Below are 13,529 nucleotides of genomic sequence, written 5' to 3'. Positions count from 1 at the left end.
CAGGTGAAGATGACATCATGTCAGATATAGCTATAACTAAAGACATCATAAGGTCAATTATTCCATCTCCCAATTTGAATGATTTATCCAACAACCAATCAGAAATAGATAATGACATAACAATCTTACTTGAATGGTTATCGCCATATTTCCCACCAAATTTATTAACAACCACAAGTAATATCAATAAAGATGGTTTCCCAACAATCTATAACAAATTTCCAGAACCTTCTCAAAGAATTAAAGCTGCTATACGAAGTTGTCTTAAGGATGAACATAACCAATTGGAATTTATTCGATTATATTTGAATTCAATTAATGGAAAATTTAATGAATTCTTTCAGTCGCCTATAATGGTTGGTAATAAGTTATCATTCTTACAATTTATAGATATGATTAAAGCAATTATGTACTATTTTGGGATCCAATCTGATTATTTGAATTTAACTGTACTGATCAAACGAGTGCTTATTAAGAAATTGAGTTTATTATTAAGTTCTTTCTTGATTGATAAAACGAACTTTATTGATGAAATGGGTATTTACTTTAATGAAACATTATTTAAATCACCTGAATCTGCAAATTCTTTAGATCTAATTGATATTATAACTACTTTGGTTTCAATCGACTTTACGAATCAATTGAATGATATTGTGATCAAGTTATCCATTAAGAGGATTAATCATTATATAGTTCAAAATTGTACGTGTGTTTGGGATAAACCGTTATTACAAGATATAAATAATTTCATTGAACGAGAGATATTCCCTAGTTTTTCAATAGTAATTAATTATTCAACATCCCCACAACATCCTGGAAATCATCAAGTTGATAACCTGTTTCTACTTTACGATTTGATCAGAATTGCTGACGATGAATTGGTTTCATTACGAATTAAAGAAATTTACTCCCTAATTCTAAAGTTCCCCAACACTTATCACGCTTTAAATGACTTGCATGAATGTTTATCACAGAAATTTAATCATCGAGATTTCAATAAAATCCCGTATTCTTACAATTCCCAAGCTTTTCAAAGAACAAAATTAGTTGAAATGTTTATAAAAAAATGTGAAGATAATTTATTGCATTCAGGAGCAAATACCATAGATGTGATAACTACTTATACCAAAACTATTAAATCGTTTCTAATTATTGATCCAAAGGGTGTACTTTTAGATAAAGTTGTTAGACCAATCAGGAAATATCTTAAATTCAGAGATGATATAATTATAAAACTTGTTTATGGGTTCTTAGATGACAATCACGAAACTAATGAATTATATGAATTGGCCCAAGAATTGAGACGACCTTCAAGAAGTCCCAAAATGTTGCAGCAACAACATGAAGAAGATAATTCATTGAATTGGGTTCCTGATCCAATTGATGCGTTGCCAGATTTTAAAAAGGGTAAATTGGAAGACATAATAGAATCCTTAATTTCGATATTTAATTCAAAAGAAATCTTTATAGATGAATTTACGAAATTGTTTGGTCAGAAATTGATCAAATTTAAGGATATTAATGAAATTGAATCAAATTTGAATTTATTGAAATTAAGATTTGGTAAGAATAATTTTACAACTTTAGATATCATGATTCGAGATATTAAACAAAGTCAATTATTACAACAGGAAGCAGATGCTCAAAATTATAACACAGATAATATTGTATTTTCAAGTTCGGTATTATCTCATTTATATTGGCCTAGTGTATTGGAAGAAATCAATAATGTTAATTTTAATGTTCCTACAATAATTCAACAAAAATTCGAAAGCTTCAAACAAACTTATTCAAAAATTAAACCGGGTCGGACTTTGAAATTCGTTCCTAATTTAGGATTAGTTAAATTGAATATTGAATTCAAGAAGCAAAACATTGCCTATGAAGTATCTCCAGATAAGGCAGCAATCATCTCGTTATTTAGTGAACAAGAAAGTGAATTATCCGTGAGCTATATCTCGAAAACACTTAATATGAGTGAATACATGGCATCCAAAGGCTTAAGTTATTGGGTCAAAGAAGGAATTCTAATGGAATTAACCAAAACTTTGTATATTGTAAATGAAGAAGATGATGATGCGAATGGTGATATTATGGCTTTCAGTAATGCTACCTCAAGTAATAATTCAGCTACTCAAAAATCCGCAGATATTGGTAATAACAGATTTGGCGAATTAAATCAATTAGAATCACATATTATAACAATGCTACAGAATATAACGTCATTACCGGGAGAGAGAATCAAAACATTGTTGAAAATAATGGTTCCGAAGGAGAAAATCGATATCAATAATGTGTCTGATAGTTCATTAGAAGAATATTTGGACTATCTCGTGGAAGAAAACAAACTCGAGCTTAAGAACGGTAATTATAATCTTAAAAAGAATTAGTTTGGTGGCTACCTTTTATTAATACTTAATAATAATAATACATATTTAACTTTTAACAGTTCTTTATTTTCTTTCCTTATTTTCCGATTTTTCAATCTGTTTCACCTTCTCTACATATTCCGGATTTGGTTGCCATTTCTTCACTGCCTTAATCTCATCCATGGCATATCCAGGCACCCGTATCCCCCAATTTCTTTCTAAATTCAATTGCAAATCCCGAATATCAATCTTATTCTCATCAATCTTTCGATGTTTGGCCAATCGACATGAAAACCCAACTACGGATCTCACAAAGTCATCAGCCAAATCCAAGAATAAATCCTCCACATCCACATCTACTGAGGTCTTGGTATCCCCATATTGGTCGACTGCGATGGAATTCACCAACTCGACGAGCTTTCGTTTCGTCAACACTCGACCTCCATTATCTGGTATATTTGCCGGGGTGACCGTTGATGAAGATGAACTCATATCAAGACTAGATGCGAATCTGTTCAAGGTTGGCATGGTCGAAGAAGTGATGCTTGAAGTGGTGGTAGTTCGGTTTGTATTGTTGGCGGGAGTAGTTGTAGCTGCGGTGGTGGAGGCGATTGCTTGTTTGAGTTTGGGTATGTCGCTATTCGTAGTCATTGCTCTTTGAACTGCTGCAGGGGGAGCGGGTGGGGCAGCTGTTGCGGTGGGCGTAGGAGCTGTGGTGGTCTTCGCGCTAGATGGCGTTGCTGATTTGGCTTTGGTTGTCGCTGCGGGTGTTGCTTTGGGTGTAGGTTCTGTCTTTGTTGGTTTGTTGGATTCTTCTGTTTTGACCGCTGGGGAGCTGGTAGTTGTATTAGTAGTTGCTGCTACAGGCTGAGGTTGGAGAATTGGTTGTGCTGTAGCTGCTGGAACGGGTGGTTTGTTCGATGTATCTTGTGAAATGGGTGGCGTGGCCAGACGTGAGCTCATGTTCCCTACGGGAGTGGTACTTCCCGAAATTCTTCCCTGTTGCACTAGTTGATTCTTCATATAGATTGCAACTTTCTGAAACTGCTGCAATTGTGTAGTCAATATTTTAGCTTCCTTCTCCATGGCTGCTTTCTTGCTTTCATCAGTTTCTAAAGCTCGATTGCTTTCTAAAGCTTTCACCTTGTCATAGAGTTCCTTCAATCTATTTTTGACTTGATTAAATTTCTCAACAGTGACTTTCTGTCCTCCCGTGCTTGATGTATTAGAGTCTGACGCTGGTACAGGAGTTGATCTTTGAGGGCTTGGCGATTGTATAGCTGAGACTGCACCAGAGGATGATACAGAAGGAGAAGCAACCGAAGAAGTAACTCCTGAATTGATAGTGGGTGGTTGAATAATACTTCCTCCTGGTGTAACCACTGGTGTAGAACCTAATCCTGAACTGGGAGTTCCTTCATTGGTTTGTTGTTTGGCACCCTGTTGTGCTTGAAATGTGAGCAATACACGTTTAATCTTTTCTGCTACTTGATAATGGGCTTTTGCTTTTGCAGGATCAGTTGAAGCTTTTGCAAGTTGAATCTCTTCTTTTAACTTCTGTACTAAGAGTCTTGCCTTCTGTTGATTTATTTCTGTCTCTGGGGTGGAAGACGTTGGTGTGCTTCTCTGCGAATTACTTCCTCCTTCCATTGTATTTGATAATCTTCCCCCCTTGGTTTTATTATTAATTAGATTGAATATTGAACTTGGTTAGTTTTCAATTTCACTTTTTAAAACCAGCAGACAAAACAAAAAAACCTGTAAAATTATAGAGTCGTGTACTTTGTACCAATATCAACAGTTTATTCAATTACACCATAGAGAAAGGTCTAGATCTATAATATATATTTACATAAGGTATTTGTTCTATAAGGCAAAGCATCGCTCGATACTCGTTGCGTTGTTTCCCCACCAGTTAGGCATCTCAACTGTAGTGAACAACGAAAACATCAAAAAAATTAATAACACTGCCAAATTATATCCAGTATCCATTGCAGCTGCCAATAAATAATTATATTTCTTCCAGATACTATGCTTATAATTGAATGCCCAATACATAGTGATAGTTCCACCAATGAATCTTGATAAATACCCAGTAGAAATATTTCCATAGAATTTACTCATACTTGAGAAGAATACGGTGGTATTCCATAAGTTAAATCCATCCATAGGGTATCTTTTGTGTAACTTATAGATTAAATAAGGACCCATCAATCCCAATACGAATCCATATGGTAATAATGGATAATTCTGGAAAAGTTTTGTAGGACCTAATACAACATATTGGATAGCATTTGTATGATTTGCGGCAATAGTTTGTCCCGTCCATTGATGTAATGAATCAACTTTGGTACCATTAAGATATTCTCGCTTAGTTTTCAAAACCCAACGTAATGCAACATAATTTATTGGAATCCCGATAAATTCTCCGAATAATTGTGAAAAGAATACTGCTTTGGGAGGTAAATGCACATAAAATCCTAATCTCATACATTCTAAGTGGAATTGGGCTCGATACCATGCATTCCCAGCAATGGATCCAAATACTAATGCACCCGCTGGATGTCTACTTTTCGTTCCTTGAATCATATATCCATAGACTAATTCATTGAATGTACCAATTGCTAATTGAAAATTGGATAATGCATAAAGCCAAGCTAAAGGCGTCACGATAATTGAACCCATGATCAATGCAACTATTAAACACCACCATGGCATAAACATATGTCCGTTCCAAAAGATAGACATTAATATAGTAAAGGATATCATAAATAACATTAAATACCATTTCATTGGAACATCCTCGTACTTGGCTTGTAATTTATTTAATCTGTCTTTAGGCATGTGCTTCAAGTATTCTCCCCCATTTGTAAATTTATGAAATGCTAATTTGAACTTATCCCATCCAAATAATACCACCCAAGTGATTCCACTTACGTATGCTGCATAATCGAAAAACATATTCCAAGCACGTTGAGCTCCAAGATGAACAGGACCATATATTTCATATGCAGTGGTATTCAATTCTAAATTTGCAGTCAACAATTCTCGGGTAGGATATATAGTCCCATTCCCGGTGAATAAACTATTGCTCATTAATCCATACTTGAAATCAAATATTCCACCCCATTTCACGAATGGAATAAGCACCCATGCCCCTATAACAAACGCAACAAATTGTATAACTTGAACCCAATATGGATATAACATAATTGAGGAAGTAATGTTTGCCCAATCTAATGAAAAGTTCAATACTCCCATTCCACCCAAACCTGACCCAATAAAATTTACCGTTTCATTATAAGGAGCAATCCAACATAAAATGGCTAATGAAGTAGTGAATGGAAACAAGAATTCTGGAAAGAATTGCCATACAGCAACCCCAATCAAGACAGCAAAGAAGACTTTCATCTGTTTACTAGCATGTCGTGAATCTTTATCGGCTTTAGCTTGTGACTGTAATAATGTAGTCTGCATCAAAGCTTGGGGCCATGTTAATTGTGAATCATAAACCAAACTGTTTTTGGCAATTGCCGCGTATGAATATCCCACAAAGACAATTGCAAACATGAACCCTATTGCTATTAAAGTAGGGACTTTCTCTCCAAAATATAAATCAGCTAATGAGATGGCATTGGTTGCCATATTTCCTGTTGCTCCACTATTTGCTGTGATTGTTATCATAGCCGTTTCTTTAATTGACCATGGGCCAGGATTGAGGTGGATCGGAGGTAAACCAAAAATTCGTATTTGTCTCTTCGGTAATGTTTTGGCTAACCATTTTCCCATCCAATGTGAGACAATCTGCACGAAAAATATCGAGTATGCTGCGGATGTTGTTCGGTATGAATTCATGGTATCTATAAATGCTCCCGGTATGATGAATAATATTGATAATAGGAAATATCTGAATGTTAAAACAGGAATGGTAGGATCATCTTCGAGGGGAACTACTTCTCTAATTACTTGAGGTAATTCAAGAACATCGGAATCAAATTCATCTTCTTCAGATGCATCTGTGGAATCGTAGTTGCTTTTTGATTTAAGAGAGATTCCATCTTGTTGTTTCGGTATGAGTACTTCGCTCTCTTCGGTCGACGAGCTCTCTATATGATCTTCTATTAGTTTAGTCATTTGTCGTTTATTGTATAAGAACTCTATAAAATTCGTCTATTTATCTAAAAAAACAGAGAATGTTCTGTGGGGGATTTTATATCTGCCATAAATTGTCTCGATTAGTAATTTGGGGCCATCACTTAGCAAATTGATGCCATCTTTCCCAATTGGGTAAGAGCCGATCAAACTCCGAAATCAAAGATCTGGTTGCAACATTTCACGTGATCACCTTGATTTGTTTTCCTTTTGATCACAAGCACACGACTTTCTCTACAATTTGAAAAATATCTTCATCAATATTTGCACCCAAATCTTCTGTGTCGATGTAATGAGGATTGGATAATTTATCCTCGATCAAACCATCTAGTAACTTTCTTAATCTCTTAATTAACACCCCATTCTTACACCAAGTTCTTATTGGTAACCAACTGTCTAATACAATACCTGGAGATGTCTGTCCTCTCATAATATCAACTGTTAAGTTGTAATTAATATCTCCTCCAAACAACAAAGTAGCAAACGTTGAAGTTGGAGTAATATCACGAACGTACAATTTCGATGTGTGGTGGGATGATCTGAATACTACGAACGACGATCTGAGCGTTTGGGCCGATGCTGATGATTTTGGTGCCTGTGGCTTCAAGTTCATTAATTCTCTCGCTTGTTGATAATCAATACTTCCATCTTCATTGGATATCTTGGATAAGAATTCTTCATCAACTGTGAAATCAGAGTTACTGTCATTAAAAATAACTGATGATGGATGAATGAAAACTCTCGATGCCGGCAATTGTTCATTTTCTGTCATCTTCTCGGATTGTAACTGTTCAATATATTGTTCATTTCTAACCCAAAATCTAATCTTTTTGGCATCCGGGTCAATCGCGACTGAACCTTGTGCCGATTTAAAAAACTTGGGATCAGGGAATTGGACTCTAGCAACTTGTGGATAGAATGCACCGGTTATAATTGATCTTATCATTGGATAATTTTTGCAATTTCTATTCAATTGTTGATATTGTTCTCCACTTCTCTTGTAATGCAATGGAACAAACCCTAAATCCATAAGTAATGAAACATATTGAGATCTAGTGGACGAAATTTCATTCATGGTAGTATATGATAAATAATTGGAAGATAAGAACTTCTTGGTATTGGCTCCATTATCTTTCATCTCCTGGTATGTTGTGAATGCATTTGCCATTCCAATAAAATCACCATTTGATTCAGCAAATGTTCTTTGCACCTGCTTGATCTTATCTCTTTCGTCAAAACTATTAATAAATGGACTACCTGTAGAACTTATAGCAGCAAGAGTCAAACAAATATCTAAACACCCAAAAATACATCCCAAAATCAACAATTTCCCACTCTGAGGATCAGTTGGCAAATATGACAAATATTTCCCCAAACTAGATAATGAATCATCAATTAATGCTCCCAAATCATGTAAAAACTTCTTTGATTTCACCAATGAAGACTGATCAGGAGCGTCTAATCCACTATTTAAGAATTCTTCAACTTTATTAATACCCATGGCTTTAACGATCAAATATAAGTTTTCTAATCGAGTACGCTTAATCTCCGGAATTGGTTGCAATAGCATTGATTCCACTGTTTCCTTAGTATATAAATGATAACAATTCCCATTGGTAATACGACCAGATCTACCTCTTCTCTGGCCAATTTCAGCCTGAGAACACCAATTTTCAATCAATTTAGTGGTGTTTAATTTCGTATCAAAGAACATAGTTTTTGATCTTCCTGTATCTATAACCACAACACAATCGGGAATGGTAATAGAAGTTTCGGCGACATTGGTAGAAATTACTATCTTTCTTGTGTTTTTAGGTGGGAATTTAAAGACTCTTCTTTGCTCGTTGGATGTTAAAGCTGAATGTAATGGTAACGACATGACTTGCTTGCCTTCTTGGTCAAATAGTTTGTTTATGGTTCTTAGACATTGATTGATTTCCATTATACCAGGCAAGAAAATCAATATGGATCCAGTGTTGTTTTCTTTGTTTAACTTTTCATCAATATGTAAAGCTAACCTTGCTATTAAATCATAATTTAAACTTCCTGATTTGAAAAAATGAGAATCCGCCAGAGGTTTTACAATTTCGCCATCGTAGGTCTCAAAGGAATAATCAAGCTCTTGTAAAATATCATCCAAATAATAATCCTTAATTGGAAAGGTTCTCCCTTCAATATGTACATGTTTCAAAGGACTATTAAAAAAGTTCATAAACTTTTCTGGATCAATAGTAGCCGACATCAAAACAATCTTTAAATTCTTAAAACTGCTCGATATTTTCTTCAAGATAATCAACAAGAAATCACCATCTACGGAACGTTCATGAACTTCATCAATGAAAATATACCCAAGGTTATCAAACACAGTTGATTTGTTGGTACTACTGTTGTCTGCACCTGACGCTAAGAATGATTGTAACATACGCAACAAAACCCCAGTAGTCACAAATGAAATTCTGGTTTTGGAATTCGTCTTATTCTCCCCACGAATAATATATCCTGTCTCATTCCCTAATCTATCCACTCTTTCTTCAGATACCCTTTCGGCTAATCCAATTGTGGAAATACGTCTAGGTTGGGTACATACAATGTTGGTCTGAAAGTCTTCTTGGGAATTAAGATGATCAAGTATGAATTGAACACATTGAGTGGATTTACCAGACCCAGTTTCACCAGTTATAAGAGTGACTTTATTGGAGTTTATAATTGAAACTAACTCTTGTTGCTTTTCCCAGGCGGGTAACTTGGATCGTTTTTTGATTGAGCTTTGTAGTTCTGAACTGGACGCCCTCTTAATGTGCAGAGATTTGATTTCGTCGATTTCTCGCTTTGAGAGTGTGTTGGTTCTTCTGGATGAGCCGGCTTTGGAGATGGTTGTCAGAGTGTTTGTATTCTTAGATTGTAATGGTTTCCTTGATATAGATCCAGTAACCAATTGACCAGGATCTTTAATTATTCTAGCAATGTTTTCTTCAAGCCATTCCATAATTGAGAAAATCATACATTCTCCTACCATGTGATTATCAAGAAGATATTGCACTAAATTTCTGAGAATAGATAATTTGACATAATTTGCTAATTTATAACTTGGATCTAATACAACAATATGTATGCCTGGAATTTCTTGTGGATATTTGTCAGTTTTGAATAATTTAAGTGAAAGCACATTTCTTTGCGGGATGTCTTTCGGACTTAATTTAATAGTTACAACTTTCTTGCTGTCGTCCAATTTGATATTCGTGGATCCTGACATTTCAATTGCTTCNGACTTAATTTAATAGTTACAACTTTCTTGCTGTCGTCCAATTTGATATTCGTGGATCCTGACATTTCAATTGCTTCTAACTCTTGTTCCCAAAGTTCTTGACTTTCTTCGCTCGACATCTCAACCATTTCCTGTTTTTGAATGTATGACAACAAACTATGGGTCAACTGAATACATGTCCTAAATTCATCGTTATCATTTTGATTCAATTCTGCCAATATCTGATCATCATCGAATCCCGATTGTCTAAGTCTGCCCAACATATATTCCAATTGAATATTTTTAGAAATCTTAACTGAGACTTGCGAATCCTTTTCCGATTTGGTAAAAGTTGGAGGCAAATCATCTTCAGGGATATGAAACAATAACCATTCTATAGAATCAATGAACTTCGAAGTGTACTTGAAAGATTCTTCAATATGATTTTGTCTGAAACCAAGAGTTAACAATTGTTGCAAATACACTTTAGACAAGGATGGATTGTCAATAAGTAGATCGTGATCATTATTTACCCAATCAATATGATTCTTGATAGATACTTCAATTGAGTTTCTAATTTCTGAGGGGATATCAATAAATGGTGCATTCTCCCATACTTTTCTTGGAAATCTAGGAACCTTTGCGATTTCTTCAATTGTTTTTGTTGATTGCTGCTTTCTTGGATTTGATTTCTGGTCCGCTGTTGTACCTATACTTATTGTGGGCTTCTTGACCTTTAGTTCGTTTTGTTGTTTAATCATCTCTTCTTTCTTTTTCTTTTCATTTAATTCTTGTTGTTGCAAATACACAGTAAATGGATTCACATTATACTTGATGTCATGTAATCCTTTATTCTCCTGCAATAACTTTAGCCTCTTTTCTTCCAACTCCAGCCAGTAATCTCTAAATATAATCGGAAGCAACATCTTCATGTTTTTAATATAATTAATCCTGTGCAATACAAAAGTCGCTGCCATATGTCTAGCTTCATTAGTAGTCGCTTTAGGTTCATAATCAGGCACATATTTAATTGAAATCAATTCTTTGGTTTTAGGGTTTTCCCAAGTCAAAGTCACAATCCCCACAAATCCTTTTGGTTTCTTTGACATGTCATATTGACATTTCCCCCATTTTTGCTTCTGACAATGTTCATTTAATAATGTCACTGGTAATTTCCCGGTCCAACCAAAATTTTCTCCGATGGCTAATCCTCGTTGAGGTTTTTTGATATCATCCGAAGTCGGGGCGGGTGAGGATGATTTGGAGTCATTTCCTTTTTTCTTCCCTTTGGCAGGAGCTTCTGGCTCAGCTTGTTTGGATTTGGCTTTCTTGGCCATTGTGTGTGTTAGAGAGGAAAGATCAAGATGATGGATACTGAAGAGATGGAAATTTTTCAAGTTTTATTTTTTCAGGTTATCTGTATTGGTAGCGCTCTGGGTTGAAACAAGGATTTACTTTAAATTAAACAAAAAGCTAATACCATATTCTGGGATAATATCTAATTATCTGTATCTTAATGCTAGAGATCTAAGATTACTATCTGATAATGATGTTTCTTATTTGTAAACGCCCCATAAACCAGTATGACGTCAGAGCTTCTTACTATTTGAGGTAATTAAGTACGCAAATAATGAACAGAAGAAAAAAAATAAGCTTTGTTGGATCCTCGTAATTTTTTAATCATTAAAAAATCTTAACAATATGAATCAATTTCATTCAATTCAAATTTGATTTTATGTTATTTATGATATTTATAATATAACCATTGAAGAAATAAAAAAGAATTGACACGGACAGGACTCGAACCTGCAACCGTTGGATTTGGAATCCAAAACTCTACCAATTGAGCCACCGCATCAATTTCTGAATTTTGGAAAATCCGGCTTTGACCTCCAGTGATATTTAAATGGCTATAAAATTTTCGTTTTTGTCAATTTCTTGTTGATTTTGTTAGGCTTGTCTCTAATCAAACATGATTAATCAATAGTATTTGTCTCATTTGTTGTCCGGACATACTGGGTTTAAGTGTTTACTTTGCTGGTGGGGAGAAGGAGAACTTGGCAGGACATATAGTAATTTTTTTGCAGCCAACGATAAAACTTTGTAAAATGGCTCAACAAGATTTATTTTGTTTTTTATTCAATATCCAAAGACATTGAATATTCGTAGGAATGCCATCCAGTGGCTTTTAACTGTTGTTCATGTGAATTTCTTTTACCGGTTTTGTCATTTGCAAGTTTGTAAGGAATCGAAGCAAAATTTTTCTTTTTTTTACATATACAATCTGTTTATTGAGTTCTTATACATACTAACATACAGAAATATAACAAACAGAAAACAATATACTTTAAAGGCAAAAAGCAGCAGTGCCTAAAACCTTATTTCAGTGGCATATTAGAGGCTTAGTGAATAAGAATAATTGTAAAGACTCTTTGAAGCATATGATACCCATTTGTGAATGAAGTGGACCATGAGCTCAACGTTCCGCCCCCCTGCTCGTGGAAATTTTTGAAACTTATAAAGGAGGGCGAGGTATCGATTTAACTGCATTAATTGAAAAGTTTGAAGGGAGGAATTGCAAATAAAGAGGCGGAGCTTCCTTGGTAGCGAGCGTGGACGGCAGAGTTGCCAAAGAATCATAGTTACCCGACACTTTGTGTAGACATGATGGGTATAGTACCGACCCCAGACATAACGGCCACAGAATTCACATTCACGGTCGGTATGATGCGTAAAATGACCCAAATTGAGTCGGTGAACAGCGTCCATACCATCCGGGTAGCAACGTTTGCCATGAGCCAAGATCTTAAAAAATTTTACCCAATCAGCGGGATCCAAATCATAAAGATTAGACCAACCCTCCGGGATAACACATTGCTTTGCTTCAATATTAAATTTCTTTGAACGACTGTTGAAAAAGTCCCCCGGTAAATCTGCGAATAGTGGTGGGAGAATAGTAGAAGGGGGTGACCCGAAGAAGTCCCTATATTCATCATGTGAAAAATGACTCGGCTGTGCAGTATATGTTTTTTGTTGGAAATCAAATCAAACCTGACCCAATGCTCATTTGCATTCAAAAATCAAAATAGGATTCTGAAATTTTTCACATTTGTGGAATAACACTTCAGCTACCCTAGCTCATATGCTCCTAACCTGTCAGATTTTATACACAAAAAAAGGGTAGGAACTCCTGCGTGCCAAATCAGTGACAGCCTCAGTTTGTTTTCTGTTCGGCTTCAATGAACTGAGCTATTTTGAAAGCTTGTATTCTAGCTGGGATTTTTGCTAGGAAGTTTTTTAACCAGAGCCTAAACCAGCCCCTACAATGTAATCTTGATTAATTCATTTGGTTTTTTGTCTGGTATATAAGATTGTGATTGAATTCAAGGTGTCGACATATACAACATAAGATGTCAGATACATATGAATTTGATATTTATCTATGAACTTCCACTTCAGGGTATAAAACAAACCACTACTAGCCAAAAATTTTTTTGGAGGACAATTTTGAGAATTACCGTGTTAGCTTGCGATTGCTGCAAAAATATTTCAAAGTGACTTGATGGCAACAAAAAGGAACGCAATTATCTTTGAATATATCACTTTCCAATTCTCATCAAGCTTCTTTCATGCATGGAAGGGTCCTTCTAAAAATTGACACACTGCCTGATGTTGCATCCAAAACGCTCGTTATTAGCGAAAAGCGAAAACCACGCGTTTCATTTCGGAAAGAGACCTCTTTTGGAAACTCGTCCGTAGAGAAG

The 13,529-nt window shown here is 35.2% G+C and overlaps 5 protein-coding genes across 5 annotated transcripts; 1 reads left to right on the top strand and 4 right to left on the bottom strand. All coding sequences in view use genetic code 12, as the record gives it.

Moving 5' to 3' along the window:
- Positions 1 to 17: 17 nt before the first annotated feature.
- On the top strand, positions 18 to 2,390 carry J8A68_000739 (anaphase promoting complex subunit 2; the record flags this gene model as incomplete). Its single annotated transcript, XM_049410446.1, has 1 exon — positions 18 to 2,390. The coding sequence occupies one exon, from the start codon at positions 18 to 20 to the stop codon at positions 2,388 to 2,390; it is 2,373 nt and encodes a 790-aa protein (XP_049265951.1).
- A 63-nt stretch (positions 2,391 to 2,453) lies between these two features.
- Positions 2,454 to 4,019, bottom strand: J8A68_000738 (uncharacterized protein; the record flags this gene model as incomplete). Its single annotated transcript, XM_049410445.1, has 1 exon — positions 2,454 to 4,019. The coding sequence occupies one exon, from the start codon at positions 4,017 to 4,019 to the stop codon at positions 2,454 to 2,456; it is 1,566 nt and encodes a 521-aa protein (XP_049265950.1).
- Positions 4,020 to 4,235: 216 nt separating this feature from the next.
- On the bottom strand, positions 4,236 to 6,503 carry OPT7 (Opt7p; the record flags this gene model as incomplete). Its single annotated transcript, XM_049410444.1, has 1 exon — positions 4,236 to 6,503. One exon carries the CDS (start codon positions 6,501 to 6,503, stop codon positions 4,236 to 4,238), a length of 2,268 nt encoding a protein of 755 aa, XP_049265949.1.
- A 232-nt stretch (positions 6,504 to 6,735) lies between these two features.
- J8A68_000736 (uncharacterized protein) lies at positions 6,736 to 9,537 on the bottom strand (the record flags this gene model as incomplete). The annotated part of the gene is made up of 1 exon (XM_049410442.1): positions 6,736 to 9,537. One exon carries the CDS (start codon positions 9,535 to 9,537, stop codon positions 6,736 to 6,738), a length of 2,802 nt encoding a protein of 933 aa, XP_049265948.1.
- Positions 9,538 to 9,725: 188 nt separating this feature from the next.
- J8A68_000735 (ucp12) lies at positions 9,726 to 11,102 on the bottom strand (the record flags this gene model as incomplete). Its single annotated transcript, XM_049410441.1, has 1 exon — positions 9,726 to 11,102. The coding sequence occupies one exon, from the start codon at positions 11,100 to 11,102 to the stop codon at positions 9,726 to 9,728; it is 1,377 nt and encodes a 458-aa protein (XP_049265947.1).
- Between the last annotated feature and the right edge of the window lie 2,427 nt (positions 11,103 to 13,529).

Source organism: Hemisphaericaspora subhashii (genome assembly GCF_019202705.1).
Source record: "Hemisphaericaspora subhashii strain CBS 10753 chromosome Unknown scaffold5, whole genome shotgun sequence".
Lineage (NCBI taxonomy): Eukaryota > Fungi > Ascomycota > Pichiomycetes > Serinales > Debaryomycetaceae > Hemisphaericaspora > Hemisphaericaspora subhashii.
This window is presented reverse-complemented; position numbering and strand designations above follow the sequence as displayed.